The following is a 26513-nucleotide window of genomic DNA, read 5'->3' on the forward strand; positions in this document are numbered from 1 at the left end:
CCCCTGAAGGACACTACTCGTTACTGACCTCCCACTAGACTCCGCACCACTAACCACAATGCTCTGAGCTCTGTCTGCCAGCCACTGTTCAACCCACCCCACGGTCCACTCATCTAACCCACACTTCCTAAGCTTGCCTGTGAGGATGATGTGGGAGACAGTGTTGAAAGCCTTGCTGAAGTCAAGGTAGACAACATCCACTGCCCTCCCGTCATCCACCTATCCAGTCACCCTATCATAGAAGGCTATCAGATTAGTCAGACAAGACTTCCCCTTGGTGAATCCATGTTGACTACTTCTGATAACCTTCTTTACCTGCAGATGCTTTGAGATGATGCCCAGAATGAGCTGTCTCATCATCTTTCCAGGGATGGAGGTGAGGCTGACCTGCCTGTAGTTTCCCGGGTCTTGCTTCTTGCCCTTTTTGAAGACTGGAGTGACACTGGCTTTCCTCCAGTCCTCAGGCACCTCACCTGTTCTCCAGGACCTTTCAAAGATGATGGAGGGTGGCCCAGCAATGTCTTCCGCCAGCTCCCTCAGCACTCGAGGGTGCACCCCATTGGGTTCACCACAGCACCTGTCTTGTTCAACAGCGGGCCCACATTTTCCCTAGTTTTCCTTTTGTCTCCTATATACTTGAAGAAACCCTTCCTGTTGGCCTTGACATCCCTCGCCAGCTTCAATTCCAAGGCTGCCTTGGCTTTCCTTGTTTCCTTCCTGCATATCGTGACAGCATTCTTATATTTGTCCCAAGTGGTCAGCCCCTTCTTCCACCTATTGTAAGCTCCTTCTTCCACCTGAGCTTTTTTCAGAAGGTTCCTACTCAGCCATGCAGGTCTCCTTCTTCCCTGGCCTGATTTCTTGCTCTTCGGGATGCACCGATCCTGAGGTTGGAGGAAGTGATGCTTCAATAGCAGCCAGCTCTCTTGAGCCCCCTTACCCAAGCATTTTAACTATTCACAGCATTTTAACTACCCGTTTCAAATTCATAAGACCTCATTTCAGCAAGACACCTCCAGGCAACTTTAAGTCTCCAGTGGGACTACACAGGTTATTAGTGGGGGGTGTCTAATAGCCTGGTCCAATGATTTTTTGGTGCCTACATAAAAATATTAGAAAATGCTCCCACAACTTAATCAACACTTTAAGATCACAATTAGTTGTCTTGTTAAAGTTGTCCTGAGTACACCCATTTAACAAACTCTAAAAGTGATCTAAACTTTTAAAAATTCGTATTTCGTGCAGCCATTTGTAACTATTGAAAATTGCACTTCAGTGCTACCCACCACATCTCCAAGGCAGGTGCCACACCACCTTCTCTTGGTAGCATGCTTTGCATGTCCTAATGGATCAGAAGACATAAAATTGCCACCAGTACAAAACTCTAGTCTGAATGTTTCATTCCTAAAGCCAAAGTTCATTTTGGCAGTAAAGAGAAAAAAATCTTTCTTCCAAAGAGGAGTCCTTGTTCCTTCCTATTTGAAATATTAATCAAAGCTCGGTTTGGGAAGATCAGCGGGTACAAGACTCAGGTGAATTTGCAACTGATGATCATCTGTCATAGAAGTATGTGATACATCTCTGAGGTTCAGAGCTGGCCACCGCACAGCACTTGCTCTCCTCCTCCATTCTGCTGCTAAATTACATTAAACAGAACTTCGCAATAAACTCAGCATGTCCTGAATGCTTTTTCTGTGTAGCTCTTTGCTGCAGTCGCTAAAGGAACATGATAAATGTAGCACAATAAAACGGATGGTGCACATCAAAAGAAATTATGAGCAGCTCGGTTATCTATTTACAAACCAACAGTGGTGATTTCCCCCCTCCCATCACCATTTGAGACGACGCGTTAATAAAAATATGTGTTTCTTGAGTAGCTTTCTTCATTTTATAATTATTATCGGCACTGCCAAGATCAATGAAGTTCAGCTTCACCCTTTGTGCAATATGGACAAACCAGCAGTTTCATACAAAGGGCTCAGCATCTGTCCCTGGAAGAGATGACAGCAGCCTCAAAGTACTGCATCTCCTGGGAGCTAATCCAAGCTTTGCTGCCTTCCATGGGAGCATACGTTTCTCATGGACTTCTATGGTGTCTTGATCATCACGAGTCACCTAAGTTTCTTTCATTTACTGACACACAGACCTGTCATTTAAGAGATTCCATCTATGGAATTGCCTTCATCCTCTGCAAAACAGTCCTGGGAACCCCAGCCCTGGAGAGGGTGGCCAAGTGAGCATAGTGCAGCACGTCTGACTACATGCTACAGTAAAACTTCCAAGAGACAAGAAAAACCTACCAGAGGATTTTCTTGTCTTTAAAGAAAAGATACCCTCTCCTTAATATCCAGATCTGAGACTCGGCAGGAAAAAGAGAGGGGAGAAAGATTAGAAAGAGGATTTTATCATCAATAGGACCCCCAAAAGGTTGTTTTCCTCTGAAATGAGATAAGCCTCTTGGTGAGCTACAGCTATGCAGAGAGGGAAGCCCCAAGATCTCTTGAGCTAGTGGCACTTTACTGTGACACAGCAGAGGAGGGACGCCATCTCCCACAACCCCTGGGTGTCTGGGGGCAGGAGTCACTAAGCCAGCAGCTATCAGCTCAGCCAGAGGGAAGACTCAGTTAGTGGCATAAAAGCAAATTTGGGGAAAGTAACGTTTTCCTTCTTCCTACCAACCCAGAGATATCCATGGCTTTGGCAGAAGTCACCCAGAAAACATACAGTGACACTGGGTCCTTCTTTCCTGGTTCTTTGACCCCAGACCTGAGCAGCAGGATAAAAAACCATGCCAGTCTCCCTCTTCCTTGTCACAGACTAGGGTCTGGAGATATCAAGACAAAAATATGGAGACAGAAAGAGATGGAGTTCCTGCAAAGGTTTCAGGTTGCAGACATCGTCTCTGAACCCCAGGTAGCTGGTACCTGTAGAAGATTTAATGATGGTCTTAGGTAGCCAGGGTGCTATATGAATGGTCTCTGGACATCTACTGCACTTCTTGCCAAGGACAAGATTCTATGAAATCTACTGTTTGCACCAATTAACTTTACATTATGGGGGGTGACCTGTTTGCACTATTATTGGCAATTCAAGATCATAGAATCATAGAATGGTTTGGGTTGGAAGGGACCTTTAAAGATCACCTAGTTCCAACCTCCCTGCCCTGGGCAGGGCTACCTCCCACCAGACAAGGTTGCTCCAAGCCCCATCCAACCTGGCCTTGGACATCTCCAGGGATGGAGCACCGACAACTTCTCTGGGCAACCTGCACCAGGGGCTCACCACCCCCATTGCAAAGAATGTCTTCCTTACATCCAATCTAAATCCACTGTCTTGCAGTTTAAATCCATTGCCCCTTGCCATGTCACTCCAGGCCCTGGAAAAAAGCCTCTCTCCATCTTTCTTATAAGCTCCCGTTAAGTATTGAAAAGCTGCAGTAAGGTCTCCCCAGAGCCATCCGTGCTGTACCGTAGAAGTAACTTTGCAAATACGTATTAATAAATAACTAATCTCGTTAACACCAGGATCACAGGAATGGACAACAGCTGCAATTTAGTTAAAAATGCCTGCTATCTCTGCTATAATTTTCTCAGATACACTATCACCCAGTCACTTGATATCTTTTGTTTTCCTGTCCCCAGGAGCCGGATCTGCCTTGTTCTTCCGTCATCGAATAAATGTGATGGAGAGGGGATCCCTTCTCCTGTTTGCTAATACAATAAGATAAAGAGGACATCAGATGACACAGGCACCATTGACTCCCTGCTTATAAAACATTTACAACATCTCTCTTTTCTTTTTACAGCAAAAGGAATCACAGCTTGTGGACTGAAATATCTCTCCACTGAATATTCACCAGTACCAAAGGCAGATGACATCCCCAAAGCTTCTGGGAGGTTCTTTGCAGAGGTCACGTTTCTCAAAAGCCTGACCAACAACAATCCCTTCACTCAGTGGTCCTTTGGAATGAAAGCAGTAACTAAGTCACACAAAAAATCTGTTTTGAATCAAAATATGAAGACCACAGTGGATAGCAGAGGGAATAGCTGAATCTCAAGCACGAGGACAGGGCAGTTAGGGTTTGCTCCTCAGCTTTTGCTTTTTGATGCCAAATGGACCAGTAATGGATATACACTGGTGGAAAACCCCATGACTCATTGGTTGCATATGTCCTACCCGACATCTTTCTCCTCTCCCTTGCCCACCATTTCTTCTCTCACATACGTGTGCACTTGCTTCTGTAAATATCTGGAAATTGAGGGCGCAAACTACTGAGCCACAGGTCAAAGAGGAGAATCCACAATCCAAGGGAGCAGCCAGTGGTTCACCATTGGGACTTTTGGCCACATGACAAGTTTCTTGGAGGTCCTGGGGCTGTCGTGATAGTAAGTGTTGCAAGTTTTGGACTAAGATTTTTACTTTCTGACAGGGACTACAAGAATCAAGACCCGGTTTAATTCATTCCCCAATCTTTCAACCACAAGTTATTACCTTCCCTGCAGAAACTCTTGAGAAACTAAGCAGAAGACCATGTAGAGATTATTATAAAAATTTTCTGGAACTCCTTTCTTTAAAAGTGCAGCAGTTACTATTTCTCTACTATAAAAAAAAATGTAGTGTAGGAGGAGGTAGCCTCCCTCTCCCAAAAAGAGACAACACGAAGTAGGTTATGCGTATGGTGTAAATACAGTGTATATGGGAGGGCCCCATTTCTCCTCCAGAGAGTTCTTTTCCCAGTACAGCTGTATGGCGCCACTACAGAAGTCGTCTGTTATAGTTAACCTATAACCAGACCGCACGCGTGAGATACTTTACAAGGTTCCTTAGGCACGCTCGGTTCTCCGAATTGCCACACACAAGACATGTTTAGGTTTAGAGACAACTAGCAATATTTCCCCAGCCTGTTTGGTTACTTACAACAGCCAGAGCGAGACGGTGTGGTGGACCTCCTGCTTCTGCATCAATCCTAAGCGGTCCACTGCCACGGCTCCTGCCGCATATGCTTGAGCAGGACCGTGCATCTTTGCTATGTATCCTGCTTACACAAGGGGAGTCTGCTGACTGCAGCTTCTGAGCAGCACCACAATGCAAACATTAATTAGGAGAATGTAATTACAGCAGTACCATGCACACATGGCAAAGTGACTTCATAAACCAAAAAGCTCGTACAGACACAATCTGTCAGTGCCACCTCACATAGTAAAATTCCATATTTTATTAGAAATATTCCCCACGTAGGAAAGAAAAGTCCCTGCACCCCCAGGAAGGGTCCCCAGATGGGCATCTGCAGGGCCAACAGCGTAACTGCCTGCTCAAGAGGGGAGATGAGAAACGATGGAGCTGACCTTTTTTTTTGTTGTACTCATCTTCTGTCGCATTGGAGGAGTCCGAATGATAGTCCCGAAGTTCCTGTTCGTACATCTCCAAAAAATTCTCATCTGTCTTTCCTTTCTTAGACTTGTCACCTTTCTTCTTCTTCTTTTCTTTGCCCTTTTTGCCTTTTTTCTTCTTTTTCTTTCTGTGTTCATAGTCGTCCTCTTCCTCACTACTATACTCTCTTCGCTTGGTTTTTTTCTTTTTCTTTTTCTTCACTTCCCTATCATTCTCTAAGTCCTCGGACTTTGATTTCTTTTTGCTTTTTTTCTCCTGGCTTTCATCTTCCCTATCCTCCTCAACTGCCTCCTCAACTACCTCTTCCACTACCTCCTCTTCCTCCTCCCCCTCCTCCTCCTCTTCTACTTTGTTCTTTTTGGTCTGTTCTTTCATGTCATTGTTTTTCACCCCTACTCTTTAAACAACACTCTAGGATTGCCTTAACCTGACTTCTGCCACTGACCCTGGCTCCTTCACCAATTGCTGAAGTCCTTTAGTCCTCTTGCCTCTCCCTGCCTAGGGCTGCCCTCGTTTTGAGGTGTCCTTCCTCCCCACGAGCTCAGCGTAGGTATGTCCTGGAGTCCCTTGTCCTTCCCAGCCAACGGGTGCTGACAGGTCACCTCTTTCTGACTCTTCCTGCCTTCTGTCACCTCCTTGACTGAGGCACCTCCCTCTTCTGTCTCTCCTGGTCTTTGGGTTTTCTCCTTTTCGTTATTATTATTTATTCATTGGTTCGTGCTGAGAACTTTCTCTTTTTTTCAGTGCCACCTCAGCCCCTGATCAGGGTCAGTTGACAATCTGGGTCTACAGTATCAGGACGTGCCAATCAAGGTTGCAGCTCCCTAGAAAAATGGTCAGATGAGGGCACATGGTCAAGTCATTTCTTGTCCTTCATATGCTAGCTCAGGACAGAACAAAACAGAGGCTTTTCTCCTCCTCATAACATGTAGCAGCTTCAGAAACCTCATGAAAAATTACTTAGTGCTATCCAGTCGTGTGGTTATAAGACAGATGGGCAGGTGAAAAAGGAGACCCACCAAGCAACCATATCGCACTGGTCTGTATTTCCTCTCCATTATTCATGGTGTCAGGATCACCTTACTGATAACAAAGGTCTCAACTTTACATGGATTTTTTTTTTTTTGACCAGCCAAGCCAGTGACCAGAAAAAGCAAACACCTCCGGGATCTCTCTCTGGAGACCTTCAGCATCAGCAACGCCTTCCTGCATCCATCTCCTCCATCCCCCAATTATTGTGCTGCACCTCCAACCAAACAAAAACCCAATGCTCAATAAATAAATACAACAGACAGAAGACGACACTGGCTGCGCTTTACACAAGGTGCCCTTATAACAGCCCACCTTGGCCAACCAAAGAGAAATAAAGCTTAGATTAATAACTGAGCACAAGCACAAATATACATATCCGACAGCTCTCACGGACATATATTGAGGTGAGATAGGTGAAGGACGGAAAAAATAAATGATGCGACATCATGGATGGAAGGACACTGCAGCATGAAGTGTGCCCAGCACCCTGCTTGTGCCCAGGGATGTCAGCATGGGGTTCACCTAACATCTACTACAAGCGACAAGGGTTTCACTCCAATGCCCAGTAGCAGATATGCCCACAGGGCACAGGAAAGGGACAGAGGGTCTTTCAAACTCTACCTTCCCACCTAAGCCACCAGCACAGCCATGGTCCAAGCCCCGTGATGGCGTTAAGTGTACAGCCCCAACTGTTCAGCCTGGGTTGGCACACAGCCCCGCAGACACTCCAGCAGGCAAGGAATGGACAAACACCACGAGACTGGCTCAATCTTGGCTGCAGTCAGGAGTGGATGATTTAAAGTCTGACTGCAAATGGGGAGAGAAAAGAAGAAAAATTATTTCTTCTTATTCAAAGGTGCTGTTACGGGTTTTGTCATAGAAAATAAAGTCTAATTAAAAATCGTGATATGGAAAATCATACTGAATTTCTCTGGTGTAGCTCAAGTGTATGTAAACCAAGCAGGGCAGTCAGCCTGGCACTAAATCACACTAACAGAAGAAGCGAGAGCTGAATTTATGGCAGGGCTGTAGGATGATGATACAGAGCCTCCTGCTACCACCCGCCCAGCCTGTGGGATAACTCAGCTCACAGCTTCCTCAAATGATGAATTAAGTGTGATGTGCTTGATGGTATGCTGCCCAAGTTAACGATACCGTAAGCATTGTGTGGTACACCAGAGGGTTCAGCCATGCTAAGTCTTCAATGTACATGATTTAAAACTCTTGCTGGATAAATTTAGGGGTTTCCAGCAGCCAGCCTGGAAGGGGAAATGGGCTGATGGAAGGGCTGATGATACCAAACTGGGTGGGGTGGCTGACACCCCAGAGGGCCGTGCTGCCATCCAGCGTGACCTGGACAGGCTGGAGAGCTGGGCAGAGAAGAACCTCATGAGGTTCAACAAAAGCAAGTGCAAGGTCCTGCACCTGGGGAGGAAGAATGCTAGGCACCAGTACAGGTTAGGGGCGGACCTGCTGGGAAGTAGCTCTGAGGAGAAGGATCTGGGGGTTGTGGTAGACAGTAAATTATCCATGGCCCAGCAATGTGCCCTTGTTGCCAAAAAGGCCAATGGAATCCTGGGCTGCATAGGGAAGAGTGTGGCCAGTAGGTCGAGGGAGGTCATTCTCCCCCTCTACTCTGCACTGGTGAGGCCACAACTGGAATACTGTGTCCAGTTTTGGGCTCCCCAGTTCAAGAGGGACAGGGAACTGCTGGAGCGAGTCCAGCAAAGGGCAACTAAGATGATTAGGGGCTTGGAGCATTTGCCTTATGAGGAAAGGCTGAGAGAGCTGGGACTCTTTAGCCTGGAGAAGAGAAGGCTGAGGGGAGACCTTATTATGGCGTACAAGTATCTAAAGGGTGGGTTGAAGGAGGATGGAGCCAGGCTCTTCTCAATGGTTCCCAGTGACAGGACGAGGGGTAATGGGCACAAGTTAGAACACAGGAAGTTCCGTTCAAATACACGGAAACACTTCTTTACGGTTCAGGTGACAGAGCACTGGCACAGGCTGCCCAGGGAGGTTGTAGAGTCCCCTTCTCTGGAGATTTTCAAGACCCGCCTGGATGCAGTCCTGAGTAATGTGCTCCGGGCAATCCTGCTTTGGCAGGGGAGTTGGACTAGATGATCTCTAGAGGTCACTTCCAACTCTGATAATTCTGTGATTCTGTGATCAGTGAAGAGTTATCAGGAACACAGGGAACAGATCATAGAATCATAGAATAGTTTGGGGTTGGAAGGGACCTTTAAAGGCCAAATAGTCCAACCCCACTGCCATGAGTAGGGACATCGTTAACTAGATCAGGTTGCTCAGAGCCTCGTCCAAACTGAGCTGGAATGTTCCCAGGGATGGCAGCAGCATTGCCCCAGGCAGGGACAGATGGGGACCACCAAGCACAAAGGATTCAGAGTTGGTGAGGTTCTGTCCCACCCTCCTTCACAAGTGTTTGGCACCAGTCTCCAGCAATTTAATGTGAATAATATTATTTTTTTTAAAAAAGCACTGTATTTTTAACGGCCTCTGATGCTGAAAGGAAATCTTTGTGTTAAGCCTCATAAAGTGAATTATTCAGGGACAGCTTCCAAGTAGGTTAGAGCACAAGTTTGGGATGAAACAGAAGATTGGCTTTCCCAAGGTCTTAAAATCATAAAGAAAAAACAATAAATCACTGTCCTTCCTTATGATACAGCTCTCACTTGCCAAACTCCTGGGACATCAGCACCACAGGACCTGTACTGTCCCTGAAATCCCTTTTACTTTCAGGTCTTTAATTTCTGGAAAGCAGCAGAAAGGCACCTAGTGTGTCTCTGCATGGCAATTCTGAGAGCGAGCACAGGACGGTTGGCTCAGCAGGCACCAAGGGCACACTGCTCCAGAGGGAACTGTCCGGACACGTGGATGCTGGAGGTGCTCAGGGATCCTGCAGAGATATTTGATGATGCAGCACATTTTCTCAGACAGACGCTCTGCGGTGCGCTACATTCATCACTGTTACCTTTCCCCTCTCTGGGACAGCCATCAGTCCACAGCAGAAATCAAACTTCAGCTTAAAGCTGGATTTAGATTTTGGCTGCAGAAAAGCCAGCCCTTTCCACCAAAAAAATCCCCCACAAACAACAAAAAAATCCCACAGAACGGGACGAAAACACGCCTTCAGAAAAAGAAAAATCATGGCATCTCTCAGAAAGCTGAGCTCATTTCTCTGTCATGCTTTCGCAAGGTAAACACTTCATCAAACCGGTTCCCTGAGCGCTGCTGCTCAGAACAGCTCCAGCTCTATGCAGCAAAATGCTGATGGCATCAACATCTAAGGCCAAAAGGCACAGCACTACGATTTCTCAGGACAAGGCATCCAGGTGCAAGACTGGTCCCTCCTAGCACTAAAATAGTTTTCCTAATATCTCCTTACCTCCACCCCTTTAGTGAATAACCTGCCTTTGAGAACAGAGCTGTTGGGGTAGAAGAAATGCCTTTTCCCCACCACACGCACAGAGACTCAGTTTTGGGATGCTTGGGGCACCTCTAGGAGCAGCCTCAGGCTGATGCAGCCCCATCAAGGGCTGAGGCCCCAGCTACATTTGCAGAAATACCCCAGTTATTGAGTCATGTGTCAGGAAGAAAGATCTGAGGGTCTAAAAGCACCAGTGGGACACCACAGTAGTTGAGAACCACCCCTCTGAGCTACCTCTAGCCTTGCTCTTTGCTTTCTGCTGGCTCAGCAGAGCAGGACCTCAGGTATAAGCCAGAGATAAATCACCCCTATCAAATGAGCCAAAATGAAGGGGGAGAAGAGATATTTACCGTGTCCCATTCAAACGTTGCTCCATACGCTTCCTTCGTCTGTTGTTTTAATTAAAAAGAAATGTGCCGAGAACGCTTTAGCTCGCTTTTGTTCTTTTTGTGAATAACAGCTGGGAGAAGAACAATGGGGTTTATTGGTGCATAAAGAACTACCGGGAAAGCAACCAAGCTATTGGTGAGAGCCATTAGTTAAAACTGTTGACAGTATTTATATGGGTTTATATTCTTACCCTGCATTCAGCAAGAGATTCCCCCAAATCTTCCCTCCCAAAAAGGCTTGGGCCAGAACCCACCAGAGCGCCATAAGTCCATGGTGACTTCTTGAATTATAACAGATTTGGTGCAGTACAAGATGTCAGAGTTTGGCTCTTTGAGGTCCTAACTCACCTGTAACCCTTTTTTTCCCTGGGATACTAGAACAGTGCTTAACCTGGAATTATCCCATTATTAAGTAACGAGATTATTATTAATAGTGTTTTTAGGTAAATATTAGGCAAGGCATGAACACACCTTTTCTTTAGTTCATTCTCTTCTACATGGTTCCTATTTTGCACCCATTACCATAAAATCCAGATGTCCTGTACCCAGGAGCCATGCAACACAGCTGACTTATCCCAAAGGAACATTTGCTCTGGTCGCCTTCCCAGGGCAGACACAGGGAAGCCTCATGTTTCAGGAGAGGTTATTTTTCAATACATGCTGCTCTGCACTTGTGGTTAGAGAAATCTGTCATCCTCATTGCACGGTCTGGGGGCAATTTAAAGAAAAAGCTGGTGTCCACATGCATGGTCTACATTTAGATGCTCTTTTGGTGACCAACACACCCCCTGGAGATGAGGGTAAAGAAACTGGCTGTAAAGGACAGGCAGCAAAACAGAGGTCCGAAACAGGCAGAGCAGTTTTACGAGTGTTTTATGAACCAGCTGGCTTAGTCTGCCTCCCCTGGGGCTCCTGTGGGGTTCGGGGTGAGGTACAATCTGGAAAAGAAAAGGCATCCTTGAACTCTAGCTGAATTACCACAGCTAGCAGAGCTTCGGGAGGCTTTGAAGCACGTGATGCTCTGCTCAGGGCACCTGCCAGCCCCAGGGGCACAGCCTCCACTTTAGTACTGCGGGATTACATATGCCTTTCTGTGCATATACTTGGCAGCAGGGCAGGATCTACCCCCATCTGTGGATGGTTTCTTGAAAATACTCCCTGCAGCCCAGCATGCCGTATACGTATATATACGCATAGTCCATCACCTTCAGAAAATAACTGTATTTAATGCCACAGAAATAAATATCAAAGGATTCCTTTAATGGAGCCATTTCGTTTCTCTCCCATGTACATGAGTAATGCACAAGATTCCACCAGAAATCTGCTGGAGGAGGTGCTGGGGGAGCCCCTTGCCCATGTCGCAGCACCGGTCGTTACAGATTTAATCAGACCTCACCGTGCTTACTGAGAGCTTTGCTTTTTCTTCCAGCCCCAGTTGGCTACTCATTATTTTTAATTTATTTATGCATTAACTCAAATAACAAAAATCTGCATCTGCATTGCAGTCCCATCAGCCCAAGAGCTCAGCGAGAGGCGGTTTGGGGATACCGGGGTACGGAGCCCTATCCATCTCAAAGACAGGCTGGAAAGGTTTGAGTATGTCCGTGGGCTTCAGTGGGAGCTCGCTGCCTCCAAGCGTATGGGCATGACGGCCTCTGCTGGTTAAATGGTGTTTAGCCAGGGGAAATACTTCCCCAGCAAAATGCAGAGAGAGATGCTAAGCGTCCCTCAAGGAGAGGAGCCGCGATTCTCAGTCCCTGGGAGCTGCAGGCATCCGTCAGCTTCTAGACCCTGAGCCCTCAAAAGCCTCGAAACAGCAGCTCAAACTCAGAACTGGGGAAACGCCTTTACTCAAGGTTGTAAGAAAAAGCTTTGAAAAGAGGAATAAAAAATGAGGGCTCTGAACAGAATTTGTCTGAGAAAAAAAAAAAAAAAAACAAAACAAAAACAAACATACCAGCTCTTTCAAGAACAAGTGGTTGAAGTTGAGGGTTTTAAATCATAGAATCATAGAGTCATAGAATGGTTTGGGTTGGAAGGGACCTTGAAGATCATCCAGTCCCACCCCCTGCCCTGGGCAGGGACACCTCCCCCCAGCCCAGGTTGCTCCAAGCCCCGTCCAACCTGGCCTTGAACACCTCCAGGGATGGGGCAGCCACAGCTTCTCTGGGTGACCTGGACCACTGTCTCCCCACCCTCACAGTGAAAAGTTTCTTCCTGATATCTCATCTAAATCTTCCCTCTTCCAGTTTGAAGCCATTCCCTGTCAAGATAAGGATTTGTGTGACTCTTCCACAACACAGAATGAAGTCTCTTCCGTTGCCCAAACAAGCAGGGACCAGAGCACAGACCCCACCAGCATCCCTGGCACCTCCCAGGACTCAGCCAAGCACGCGTTAACCATTACCTACCCAGCTTCAAGTGCCAGGGGAGCTGTAAGAGCACGGAGCTCAATGTAGATTCAACACCCAAACATTTCCCAGAGGTTTTTACCCTCATAACATTTCTGATTGAAATGAGGAGGTACTGGGAGAGTGCAATGCCCTCCTCGACTTTTCCCTGGGGCTGTGGTACCTCTGATTTGAGGGCTCTTGTCAGACGTAGGATGTGCTCCAGATACCCACGGCTGGCAAGTTATAGCTGCAGTAATCCATTAAGGCTTATTCACAGCCACAAGTCGTTTTAAAAGCCGCAAGCCTGGAAAGAGACAGCATCTTAGTGCTGATTATATAAAACAGACCCCGCACAAGAACAAGTGTGTAAGGCCGGTGAAAGAGGTGCTCTTCTTTTAATCAATTTAATTCACAAGGCCTAAGCACTGCTAAGAATCAATTAGTGACAATTAAAAATAGATTGAACTGTGATTATGGCTGTGATTATGTGTCCTTAGAAAGCCAAGCTGAGCCTCCATGTACTTGGCAAATACAAGCTCAAAAAAAAATCTCTATTTGCAGCTTATTTTTTGCATAAACAGAGAGGTCTCAAAGCTGAGAAGTCAAACTCTGTCACCTATGGAGTTGTGGAATATGGGTTTGGGAAGAATGTAGTCCAAGCCTTGTTGTTCAAGGGAGTTTTGCAACATGAGGAAATGGTAAAGAAGCTTATTGCATTTTCACCTGCTTCTCCAACTGCCTTTTAGCAAAGCGATAAGAAAATAAAACCCACAGAGATCAGGAATTTCAAGTGTACATAGATACACGCCCACACATAAGGGACTAGACTATCAGCTAAATGACTTAAAAGACTTTATTTCTATTTAAATCAGCTGTGCAGCCAGCCCTAACTAAGGCATTAGCTACAATAACTATTATTACATGTGTTTTCCTATCCAAGAGACTTCTGCCTCAAACACTAACAGTTCAAGTCGTGCTGTTTCCAAAAGATTCAGCCCCAAGACTGTAATTCATCTATTCCTTTTGATCATAATGTACATTAGCCCAACCACCAAAAGTGGGAAGAGGGATTCAGAGCACCGGCCACTTCTGTACCAAGTAGTGAGCATCCCCACAGATGGTGAGGTTCCTTCATCATCTTGTGAGGGAGTTATTTTAAGTTTCCCCCAGGTGGGATCAAACTACCTCCTTTGCATCCTAAAACTTTCTGACATATCTGTTCTGCCAGAAGGCTATAAAATCCAACATTTCTTAAAAAGACTGTGACGCACATCAGCTTTAAGTATTTCAAAGGACACTGTTCTTTCTCCCCAGTGAAGAACGCCACACATCACAACGAGAGGCAGCAGCAGAAATGGCTAAGTGGCAGGGATACGAGGAGAAAAGCAGCTACCTTCAGGCACTGCAGAACCAAAAGCGTTCAGCTTAGCAAGGTATTGAGCATGGTGAGATTTAAAGCATGAATGGAAACACCAAAGTCAATGATGGGATCAGTCAATGCTTGAAGTGCCACCTGAATCCGAGCAGATCTAAGCAAACCTGAGAACTTTTCCCCTATCCCAGTGACAAGCGGTATGCCACTGCTGACTGCATTCATGTGGCTGCTTCTCCCTGCAGACCCCAAGCACAGCTCTGCTTGCTCCTGCCCGGCTCCCTGCCTCCACAGCCCAAGAAATCACCTACAGCAGCAGGTCCTACTCAGCTTCTCTGTGGCCAAGGCACTGGGAAGGCTCAGAAGTGAGAATCTGAGCCCATACCAAGTCATTTCACGCCACCCTGTTGAACCTACTGTCTGCGCTGGAGGCCAGGCACCATCCCAGCCCAACGTCCCCCACACCCCGATCTTCCTCCTTCTCACTCCAGTACCACTTTTGGCGAGGAGGGGTGGACACTGCAACCATCCCATCATCCACTGTGCCAGCCCTGATCTTCTTCATCTTTAGCTCAGTACCTTTTTCTCTATTCAGAAGAACCATCAAAGCCACCCCTGATCTCCAAGGTGCATGCATTTCACACCTCTCCCCGGCTTGGGTTTACAACCCCATATCCATCTGTATACAGGGCTTCCACTGCCACTGGGGAGAGGAGATTTAAAGAGAAAAAAGGGAGGGAGGGTGTCAGATCCACACTCCGCTGCTAATTCCTACCAAAGCACCAGGTTGCATTTCCACCCATCTTCTAGCTGCATCACGAGCAGCACTTCTTTGCTACATTGGTCCATCACCTGCAGAGATAATGATTCTTTTCATTAACCTGGCTGCTCCTGGGACTAGATCTCCCCTGCAAAGTGCTGTGAAATAAGTGATAAGCCAAAGGGCCTGTTTAAGGACCACTGAGGTGCACAAGTCTTCTGCAAATTGTTTCATCTGAACTTGCTTTCTCTCTTAAAGGCTTGAGGAAGACCTAAGAGCAAACAGTGACAGCACTGTGCAACAGCATTAGCCTAATATGCACAAAAAGAGGATTTTAAGGTTGTCTGTGAGAAACAATAAGGTCAAGTTGGCGTTTCCCTGGGGAACAGAGCATTGTGGACAAGCCAACAGGACATCGCGGGGCAGGGCCAACCACAGAGGGACCCACCTGCTCCCGTGTGTGCAAACACCCTGCTTATGGGCAGCCGAGGAAAGAGATTCTCCTGTGGATTAAGAATAAAAACACCTCCTCCTTTGAAAAAGATATTAATTAATGGCATTCATTAGGGACCTAGCCAGGAAACTAGGTAATATAATTTCTCAAGTACACAATGTTAAGAAAGATAATGGGCCAAAAGCCAGTGCTGCCAACAAGGTGAAACCTCTTTCATTTATTATCCGAGAGGTGGGGAAGTCAAGCATGAACGTCGGTGTCACTAGAGAAACCAGATACATTGAGCCAGTACTAAATTATCCAAATGAGCCCATTAAATCTATTGCTGTCACGTACCGCCCGAGGGAGATGGGAAAAGTCTCCCAGCTCACCAGTGATGCCATGGACCTGCGCTCTCATGCAGGTGAGAGGCTTTGCTGGGCTAGACACCACACAGGGTGAGTCAATAATTTTAGAGATAAATAAAAAGAAAATCCTACCAGCCAGCAATTTGCCATGGGAAATCATGAGCAAATAAAAATTCAAATAGCATTCCTCTAAAAGATGTTGATGCCTGCGAAATGCTGATTTAACCAAGAGCTACGACAATTATTTTAAATCCCCAGACTGGTTTGCAGCATTAAATGCACAAGGAGGCCGGGTCAGTTCTCCCTGCCAAGAGACATCCCATCTGGACTGTGTTTGCGGCAACAATGGAAAAATCAGGCCAGGTGACTTTCTTGCCATCATTTGTATGAAAAGTGATGGAAACAATCAAACTTAGTCATTCTGCTGTGCATCTCTGGTTTTCTTCCAAACACATCAGAGAACTTTAACACAAATCAATCCTTACAGCAAGTAGTCAAGCCAGAAAGCTCAGCCACCCTCTGAACAGGTAATTTGGGGCTTGGACAGATAATGTATTTATTACAGCACTTGCCCAAGCTGATTTAGCAAAGCAGGCCTAGAGACATGAGCATAGCAGCCCAATCTCACCCCTTTCCTCTGCACAAGAGTTGGCCATTTGCACCTTGGGCTGTCATAGAATCACAGAATGGTTTGGGTTGGAAGGGACCTTAAAAGTCATCCAGTTCCACCCCTCTGTCCTGGGCAGGGACACCTCCCACCAGCCCAGGTTGCTCCAAGCCCTGTCCAACCTGGCCTTGAACACCTCCAGGGATGGGGCAGCCATAGCTTCTCTGGGCAACCTACGCCAGGGGCTCATCACCCTCGGAGAGAAAAATTCCTTCCCAATATCTCATCTAAATCCCCCCTCTTCCAGTGTGAAGCCATTCCCCCTCATCCTAACATGCCATGCCCTAGTAAAAAGTCCCTCCCCAGCTCTCCTAGAGCCCCTTTAGGTACTTGAAGACCGTAAAAATATCTCCCCGGAACCTTCTTTTCTCCAGGCTGAACAGCCCCAACTGTCTCAGCCTGTCATAGTCTTTCCTTTCCAGGGACCAGGCAGGTAACTCCAAAGTACCAGATTCAGCACAGCGAGGCACCTGGCCAGAGCTAGGAGTCTCGTTTTGACTTAGCAAGGCATGGTCTTAGCTCCAGAAGTGCTTTATACGAGGAGATTTTTTTAACTTTTATTTATTTATTTTAAAATACAAACTTAGAAAAGACAAGAGACTACCAGCATAATCAGTCTAGGACAACATGACTCTTTAAAAAGACTTGAGAAGAAAAAAGCCACCACCACCCACAATTTTAGAAGGTTTACAAACAGTATACATATACCCATCTACTGTTTCCCAGATCACCCTGAGAAGTCCAAGATGGCGCTCTCAAGGTGTTTGCAGCTCATCCTGCAGTGGTCAGTGGAAGCAAGACTGCCTCAAAACAAGCAAGTACAGGGCAATCCCCATTCCCTTCCCACCCCTAAAGAAATGTAAACAGTTTCCCCCCACCCCCACCCCTTAAAGATCAGCCATGTCAGTACATTATTTTTTTGTAATTAACATCATTAACAGTGCACCATTAAATTCTCCTAACTCGTAAAAAGTCTTGCACTGTAACACTATATTCAACAGGGGAAGTATATTCTTTCATTTAGGACAGGTCTGAAATTACTTTTGGATACATCTAACCCCTTTACAATCAGAATTCAAACAATTTCACTGAAACCGTGTTTGGTTTTTATATTGAGGAACAGAAAACCTATCCAGTACGTACCTCCAAGGGAAAACATTACCATTATCCAAAATGGCATTAAGATTTAATACAAACAACACAGTAATTCAGCCTTTTAAAATTCAATAATGGTTCCTCTGATTTGACACATAGTGAAGCTGATTGCAGAACTACCATTAGCTTCAGTTATTTGCCTGCAAGCTTCCTGACACATTCAAAATTACATCCAAATCACACAACATCATTTATTATGATGTAAGCTATTATACAGTAAATTAAAATCAAAGCTAACAGATGATTCTTCAGCTCTGTTTACTTAAAAGTTACACAACTAAAGAACACCATTTTTATTTTTTTATTTAAACCTATGCACAAGCTACCGAATCGAAGTACATTTAATATTTAATGCAAACAGGATGATCCCTGTGAGAATTTAGTGCTGCCAGTGAAGCCAGTACCACTGTTGACATTAGATATCAGGAGTAAGTGCTTACAGAGTTCAGACCCATAATTGATGTAATGAGAGAGCAAATACGCAGACCCCGATGCGTGTCCTCCAACAGAGTTAAGCTTTTGGGAGGATTTCTAGGTCAGATCCACGTATCGGAGACCAGAAGAGCAGCAACGATTAAGGCCCGTAGTACACAGCTTGTTGCTGAATTTGGGGACATTTGCAGCAAACGTGCCAATTCTGTAAGCTGCCTTCGCCTCCCTCGCTTAAAGATAAGGATCTAATTCAATAAACCCAGAAGGGCTGCAACGCTCGGCTCTTCAGACGCTGCCAAATTGGCTCTGCGGCGGTCATTGATTTCCTCTCCCGCACACCCGCAGCCTCCTCGACGCCTGCGGCAGGGCTGCCAAAATATCCCTCAGCATCCCGGCGCTGCCTCCATCCCTCCTGCCCCGGGGGACGGAGAAGCTGTGCGGCCCAACTGCACCCGTGCACGCCCGTGGGAAGAAATTTCCCAGCAGCAATGCCCGGACATACCTGTGTTTTATACCTTAAATACCTTCCCATGCTACAAATGTTGTTTTACCTTTCCAGCCAGTCGTTAGCAATGTAATCAGCACCAGAGAAGCCTCTGCGTACTCTGTTCCCAGATAATGGGGGAAAAAACTGGTTTTATTTGTCATTTTGTATTTGCTCTGCGGTGACATTAGAGTTCCCGGCAGAGACCGGGTCCCTGCTGTGCTGAACGCTGCAATAACCACACGGAGAGGGAGAGCCCCAAAGGCTCTGTGTAGACAGGAGGGACACAGAGCTAATAAGGAAAAGGCAGAAGCATAGCTATGATGACCACAGCCAAGCTGGAAGCACCCCCTGACTCCATTACCTGCCCCGCTCTGGTAATCACTGAGTCACCAGCAACAACATTCACCAAAACCCCAAAATTTACTGTCTTCACATCTTCTGTGCTGCGTGCAGCCATCTGTGGGTCGGGAAGTGGGCTCAGGGGGTAATAGGTGCTCTTCACAAACAGCTGAAGAACTATTCAAGCAGTGGTGGCTCCTGAACAAGCTGATTGTGAGCAAGTTTAAGGTTTTCAACGTCAGAGCAGGGAGGTTCTCAAGCAGCCCCCCAAAACCAGCAGTGGGCAGAAACCCACAGCTGGATTCAGCTTGGAGCCTTCATGGACTCTGTGGGTTAAGCTGGGACTAGACTTGGTGATACATGTGGTCTCTTGCAACCCTGCGTTCTCCAAAACAATCATGTTGTGAGCAAGTGACGCTACAGTGGCATGTCACACAATAAATACCTCATAGATTGTCCAGGGCTCATCATCCTGGCGTTGACTTACCGGTTTTGTCTGCCTTGAAGGCACTTCACCATTCCCAGGGCCTGATCCAACAGTCATTTACACTAAATAGAATATAGCAGCACTTGCCTTACCAGTGGACTTGTCCCCACCTTGTATACATGCTCATAGAATGTTTTGGGTTGGAAGGGACTTCTAAAGGCCATGTAGTCCTACCCCCCTGCCATGAGCAGGGACATCTTCAACTAGATCAGGTTGCTCAGAGCCCCATCCAACCTGACCTGAGATGTTTCCTGGAGACAGAGTCAGGCACTCAGAAGATCATGGCCCCAGCTCACCTGCTGTCTGCCCAAGCCTTACAGACGAACACTTTGATGCAAAGGCAGGTCCTTCGTATCAGTCGCTCAGCTACCAAGCTGCAAGTCCTGCTCTTCCTGCAGCCGCAGATGCTGCTGCTGCCCTGTGACGTGCATATCCATGTTCTTGGGTAGGGCTGCCCAGGTGGGGCTCATCACAACTAAATGTGCCCCATCGGTGTCCGCGCCCCAGCAACCCACCCCACGCCTCTGCCAGGGTTGATGGATGACTGCTACGGTAAGGTGTCTCCATGCGCTGGGATGAATCCCACCCAAGAAAACGCAAGGGTGGCCCTGGCTTTTCCAAACCCAGGAGATGTATAAGCACTAACGAAGATATTGTCATACTGTGGTCGCTTACTGAAGGGATTGCTTTCACACACATACCTTCATGTGGTTCTCCAACCTTCCAGAGGGATTCTGCTATTGCTATATAGATTGGCTACTTTCTTCCTTTGTCTCACGGTCAGGGTAATATCCCATCACCGACTCAAGGCAGACACCTTGCAGCAACGACTTAGCTCACAGCCAGATGAGCTGGCAAACATACTCTACAAAGAAAGTCAAAAATCCTACGAATACTTTACACACAACTCCTAGCTGGAGGACCCAGAGTGACACAGCCATTTTCATCTCTAAATCCCAGAAAACATAATTAACAGCTCTTTGCAGACAGGGCCTCAAAGAGGGAAGGTCAAATGTCTTCCCGAAAAATCTGGGGTAAAGATGGGGTCCTTTTTCAGTGCACGACACTGTCTCGGCCATTAAAAACAATCATGTCCTTGCACAGCACCTTGGAAGCGAAGCACAGCAAACACTTGGCAGCTTTTCTTTCAGCTTTGGGTGTTTAGCACAATGCATCAGCTATTGATCGACCGCAGCTGAAAATCCCGTGTGTTAGCCCTGCTCTGGGAGAGATGAGAGAGGATGAAAAGCTGAGAACAGCTACGAAACTGCTGGGGTTTTCTCTCCTTTTAAAATAAATAATTTAAAAAAAAAATAAAATCAAAGCTTGGTTTGTTGCAATCCTGTACAAAGATGTGCTTTCTCTTCATCTTTTCACCCTTTCAAACACTAATCATCCCCCAAAAGTTTATGACACAAGTAAGGGTTGAATTTCCAAGACCGATTGTTAGGAAGGAACTGAAGAAAGCCTTTCGCACTTCATTCACAGACTGGAAACGCTCTCAGTCCTACAAACCCCATCCAAACCGTGACACGGGATTTCAAGTGGTACCTGCGAGTCTGCTTACACACACGTGGGCTGAATGTGTTTGTTTCTCTCTTTTTATTCGCACCAAATCTCTGAGTCACCCCGGTAGCATTGCCTACCCTCATAATGCCATCCTCCTCCTCCTCCTCTTAAGGATCCTTATCTTGAAGAAGAACTAAGGCTTCGTAGCACACAAACTACTCAAGACAGGCACTGAAAGCAAGTCAACTTTTGGCCAAAGTTTCTTCACTCAGATAATTTTATCGCTGATGCAAGAATGGAGGCGAAAAAAAATAGCACCAACAAAAATTGTTTTGCTAAGAGAATTAGTTGAGAAGATTTCTGCCAAGGAGGATTAGAGCCACTGTTACAAGCTTCCAAGAAACAAGAGAGCAAATGTATATACCTGTGTCTGGGAAAGGGTAAAAGTAAAATAATTGCATCTGAACTTGCCCAGATAACACCAAATAAATACAAAACTTCCTCTCAAGCTGACATAAAAATAGAAAAGCTCTCAGAGTTACAGGAATCCAGACCAAACCCAAGAAATATTAATACCCCTTATCTGTCTGTGCCATGGATTTACTCTCAGGCTGTCAGAGTTGATCTCGTCTTTTCCTGCAGGACCTGCTGCTTGCTATACCTTATCTGAACACGGCTGTAAGTAGCTGTAGGCATGCAAAAAAGCTGCTCCAAAATGCACTGCACCAATTCCCTCCCCGAGTGTCCTCTGTATTATTTGTCCACGGGCAACTCCGTCACAGCTGCACAAGTGGTCTCCACCCCATGATGCTGAGCAAGACACAAACACTCAGGCCCACACATAACGTTATGGAACCAGCGAACCAGCCTGCCCTGAACTGTATTTCTGAGCCTGATTGATTTCCTTCCCTGTCTGAAATCAAACCACACTCCACCATTGTCAGTCTAATGGTCCATCCGGAAACAAAGCGCTCTTTAAGACCAAACAGGCTCGGCTACCTCCTGCCAGAAGAATGACCGATGAATTATATTGCAGCAGAGGTGAACAGCAATCCAAGTTTAACACCTATTAGCACTGACAATTCTACGCTCTTATGGTAAACAGGTAGATTTTGGTCTGTTGATCCCAGGTCCTACTGTTCATACAGCATTGAGACTGGTCAGACTGGATGGCAACAGGTATACCTGTAGTTAAATGTGTTGGTTTTTTTTTAAAAAAAAAAAACAAAAAAAAAAACCAAAGCTTCTCATGTTGGAGAATTCAACATAGTTACAATAATGGTTCATCATCTCTCCTGGTGAATATCTCCCTTATCTGACTTCAGCTTCCAACATCTTCTTCTGTACTGATGCCCGCTAGTCTGAAGCAAGACTGACTTTGGGTGCCCAGGAAGGCACTGGCACACAGAGACCATGGTGAGATAAACTAAGGTGCTTGACTTGTTAGTTTTCAGGCTTCTCATTTGATCTCTGTAACGTTTTGTGCGCTTGACTTTGAGACTATTTCAGGGGTGTTGTGTTGGAGCCACACAGGAAGGTGTGCCCACACAGGGACCCTTATTTCCACCGGGAAACTTCCCACTGCAGTAGGAGTTCATGGTAAACCTGCTTTAGAGGGTTGGAAGGTACCTTTAAAAGCCATCTAGTCCAACGCCCTTGCCACTAGCAGGGACATCTTCGACTAGATCAGGTTGCTCAGAGCCCCGTCCGACCTGACCTGGGATGTTTCCTACCTGTGGACTCGTTTCACGTCACTGCATGTATTGCAGACCAGCAGAGAGACTTTTTTTCAGCCTGTAAAACGCAGATTAAGAGCCAAAAAGCACCTAACTGAGAGTCTGACTCAAAACTCAACCCACTGAGCCTCCCAAGAAGGTTTTACACCAGCCCTGGCATACTTCACACGCAGCGGTACCTGGGCAGAAATCCCCACCGCTCTGCGTTGTAGCACCAGGTACACAGCTGTCAAGACGCAAACAAGCAGTGGTATTTTCTCATGCTGTTACCTTTGAAATTAGATTCCCGGAAATGCTGTTTTAAGTGCCTAACCCCCAATATCCACCTGAATGATCCTAAATAAGCATTGCATTACTGCACGGCTAAACTCCAGAAACCAGGAGAATGACAGTTACTTGTATTTCCTATCTGCTAGGGGAAAGGGACAACGTGGCGGGAGCAAAGAGCACTTGTATATGTGCATATATATATATATATATATATAAAACCCAACAGAGAGAGTATACAAGGACCAACAGCAACTGAAGCACACACATAAATAGAACGGAGAGAGAACAGCAACCCAGCTCAGCCAGCACCGTCTTTGCAATGGGCCACAGCACATGAAGGAGGAATGTGAACGAGCAAGGCAGACGTACAATATCAAACAGGTGAAAGAATCTGCTACAAAACAAAACAAAACAAAACAAATAATAAAAAACAAACAAACAAAAAAAAAAACACCACAGAGGTCAGCTTTAGGAAAAGGGATGAAGAGGGAAATGGTATTACTACACATTCCCTGTCTGGGATTCATAAGTAAGTCATAATCCACGCTGAGATCAGCTCTGCCAACTAATTGGAGTGAAAAGCCAACTGAAAGCAATCTCATTCCCAGCAATTTCTAGGGGGCAAAGGCTCGGTTCAGAAAGCACTTTTGCAGCTGATCGTGTAATTAGACCCTCAGGGTAAAATCCTGGCCTGATTGGCGAGGTCTTACTGAACCGGATTGAGGCAGGACTGTGCCTGTTGGACTTTGCGAGCGCTCGGAGGCTTCCCTGAATCCAGGCGGGAATTCCAGCTCTTCGCAGAGAAAGCGTTTGTGCAATGTCTTTCTGTTCCTTTCACAAAGAAGTTGCATAAGGCCAAAAATTCCAAATATTGCTGTCCGAAACTGAGGCACATTTTGCCTTGTTTTCACTAGGGCTGGACAAGCGCAGCTCCATCCTGCCATATGCCGGCACCTAGCAGCCAGGTGTGGTCCCCAGCCTTGGCATCCCAGGGGTGGCTTTCTGTCACCTGGCTTGAGACTTAGTTCCCTCAACCCCTCAAAATAACTGAGTATCATCTCCTTCATTCCAAACCTGTCAGCTGTCTCACTGGAGCCAGCACACGCCAGCCTAAATTCTCTGTAAGTGTAGTGGTGGATGAACTTCACCGTTGCCTCCTTCGAGGGGAGCATGGTGCTCTTTGCAGCACATAATAGCGTTGGGTATGCAGACAGTTAACACATTCAGCTGTTTAACCAGAAGACAAATAATTTTTTTTTCTCTTTGTGTAAATCCTTCAAGTTGGAAGGTTTTCTGGAAAATTCTCCAGGACATGTCCGACTGATGTTTTCTTCAGACAAAGGCCACCAGTGCCTGCTGGTGTCACCACAAGAACAGCCTACATGCTCCTGAAGGACTCTGGGCAGAGCTTAGGACATGCATTCCCCTCATTATCCCTTCCCACAGCATAGAATAGTCTCCAAGATATTTAAAACCCATCCAAAAAAAAAAAAAAAACCAAAACCCACAAAAACCAAAAACTGCCTTGGAGGTGACAAGAAACATATGATATTTTGCAGAATTCCTAAAGTTGAGGTATCAAAAAAAACCCCAGACCTGCGTACTTCAGCCTTAACATTTTTTGTAACAGACTTAACCAAGGACTATCATCAAAGTGTAACTTTAGCTGACTTAGACCATGGCACCCCACCCACCATGAGAGGTCAGTGATTAGGACCGTGCAACACTGTGCCTCCTCCATCCTCTGCTCAGGTTCCAGGCCAGCAGCACCCCTGAGATGTGTTTAAAATTAAGCCTCAGACCCCAGACTCCAAATTAGGGACTTCAGCAGTGACATTACAGCAGTTCCAAGAACAGGGCAGTGCTCCAAAATTCAACGATATGTTTTCTCCAGCGCATAAAGGACAAATCATACCTTTATTTGAAAGACATGCAGTGTACCAGGAGAAGCTACAAAGCAGAATGATTCAAATATACCATTAATAAAGGGCGTGTGAAAGTATAAGTCTTCTTGGTCTTTTGACACAGACTTTTAGGATTTACTAGTGCATCATTTCACGTGCGAATAAAGAGAAATAAAGCAGGGAAAGCACAAAAGTCTCCTCGCCCCTTACAATTTTACCACTAAGATTTTCAGCGCAGTTCAGCCCTCATTGCCAGGGGCAGATCTTCAAGTCTGTAATAGTCTGCATTATTTTATTCAAGATATTAAACTATAAACCTCTTATTTCATACTGCAGCAGCCTAGCCTATGCTCCCCACCCCTGCCCCAAATCACATGGATTTGGGGAATCTTATTATCATCATAAGCTATTAAGCCATCACATAAGCTTTTATTTCCCCATTATTAACTTCCCTAAATTTAGCTCCTTGGAGGGTGAAGCTGTGGCAGGGGAGTGAACAAGCCAATCTGCTGCTCAATTCCCCAATTTATGCACATTCTTACAGATATCCTCCACCTGTGCTCGGGAGCAGCATTCGTTTTTTATCTCATCTGTTTCCTCCTGCAGAAGACGGCGTGGTGATATTTTGAAAAAATAGTGCCAGTTTATGTCTTCTACCTGACTGTAAAATATTGGCACCTGGTTCAAGATAAACAGAAGCTGTTGTGGCATTCCATTGCATGCCTCCAGCCTCAAGACCTTTTATCTCCATATTTTTAACTATTTCCTCCTTACAAAGATAAAAGATTCTTAAATACTTCTTTCTTTTGTAGTTATGGCAGGGAAAAAAAAAAAAAAGACACATTATAATTTTTGGATATACCCCAAATTGATTTTGTTGGGGCTCACTTTCCAGAGGGAAAAAGGGTCTGTGTGCGTCTAGAGTTTGGGGTATAAAAGACAGAAAAGTGAAAATCGTTGCCCTACCAGCACACCCACCAGCAGACTGGAACTTCTTCCCCAACCACATGGTGACCACTCGTGCTCCAGTGGTGCTCAGCTGGTTCCCTTCTTCAGCTGCTGGTTGCAGATTGCTAGATGAAGCCACCTGGGAGAGAAAAAGTTCCTCGTGAGGTCTCAGGTGTCCTCAGCAGAGGAACTGGCCGCGGCAGCCAGGAGAGGAGTCTGGTGGGTATTTACGTGCCAAAGGCAGTCAGCTGAGACCCCTGTCAGAGTTAATGAGGGCTTTAAAAAAATATGAAGCCAGCAAAGGACCTATTGCCCTCTGAGAGATGGTGGTAGAAGATAACATGGGGGACAGGACGGGGCAGGGGAAAGGAGCAATAACTATTTGTACGTTAAGCAGATCTTCTGCCATTGCAGGCTTCACCCATAACTTCACTTCTCCCATTTCACTCACCTTGACTTTCTCCATGTATTACGAACTAGATCCATATAAAGGAGAAAAACCCCTCCAGTTTCTGACTTTCAACATCAATACAAAGAACAGCAAAATCCCCTTCTCAAGGCACAGACCAGGTTTGTTTGATGGAGTCTGTCCTATACAACTGAGAATATCTTCAGTCCCGAAGTTAAATGGACCTTAAGGTATTTTTTTGCTTTTCAGTATTCAGACTTGAGCACAGACACCTCCCCTCTTTCCCGAGCATTTTCCACTTGGGCAAAGGAATAAATGACGACTAGGGAGAGCTGTGCGTGATGGCCAGCTTCAACTGTGCTCGACCAAAGGGCAGATCACCACTGCTTTGCAATAGAAACAAAATTAGGTCAGTGCAGAAGCCTTAGGAAAACCTGATCCAGAAACCCTGTGTTGAAGACACCATCTGCAGTTCTTCCTCAGGCCACAACTCACCACGTGCACTTTCTTTTGCAAAAGGAAAAGTTTTCACTGTAATTAAAATACTACATAAGGATTTACGGAGCTGGTTTCGTGAAGATCTG

At 46.0% G+C, this 26513-nt stretch overlaps 1 protein-coding gene across 1 annotated transcript in view; it reads right to left on the bottom strand.

Moving 5' to 3' along the window:
• Positions 1–5766, bottom strand: part of LOXHD1 (lipoxygenase homology PLAT domains 1) — a gene marked incomplete at both ends in the record, with an annotated part of 152507 nt that extends 146741 nt beyond the window's left edge. Inside the window, one exon of the mRNA XM_082498034.1 lies at positions 5547–5766. Within this exon, the coding sequence (XP_082354160.1) occupies positions 5547–5766 (220 nt within the window). The remainder of the gene's footprint in view (positions 1–5546) is intronic.
• Between the last annotated feature and the right edge of the window lie 20747 nt (positions 5767–26513).

Source organism: Vanellus vanellus, assembly GCF_965231255.1.
Source record: "Vanellus vanellus genome assembly, chromosome: Z".
NCBI classification, from domain to species: domain Eukaryota; kingdom Metazoa; phylum Chordata; class Aves; order Charadriiformes; family Charadriidae; genus Vanellus; species Vanellus vanellus.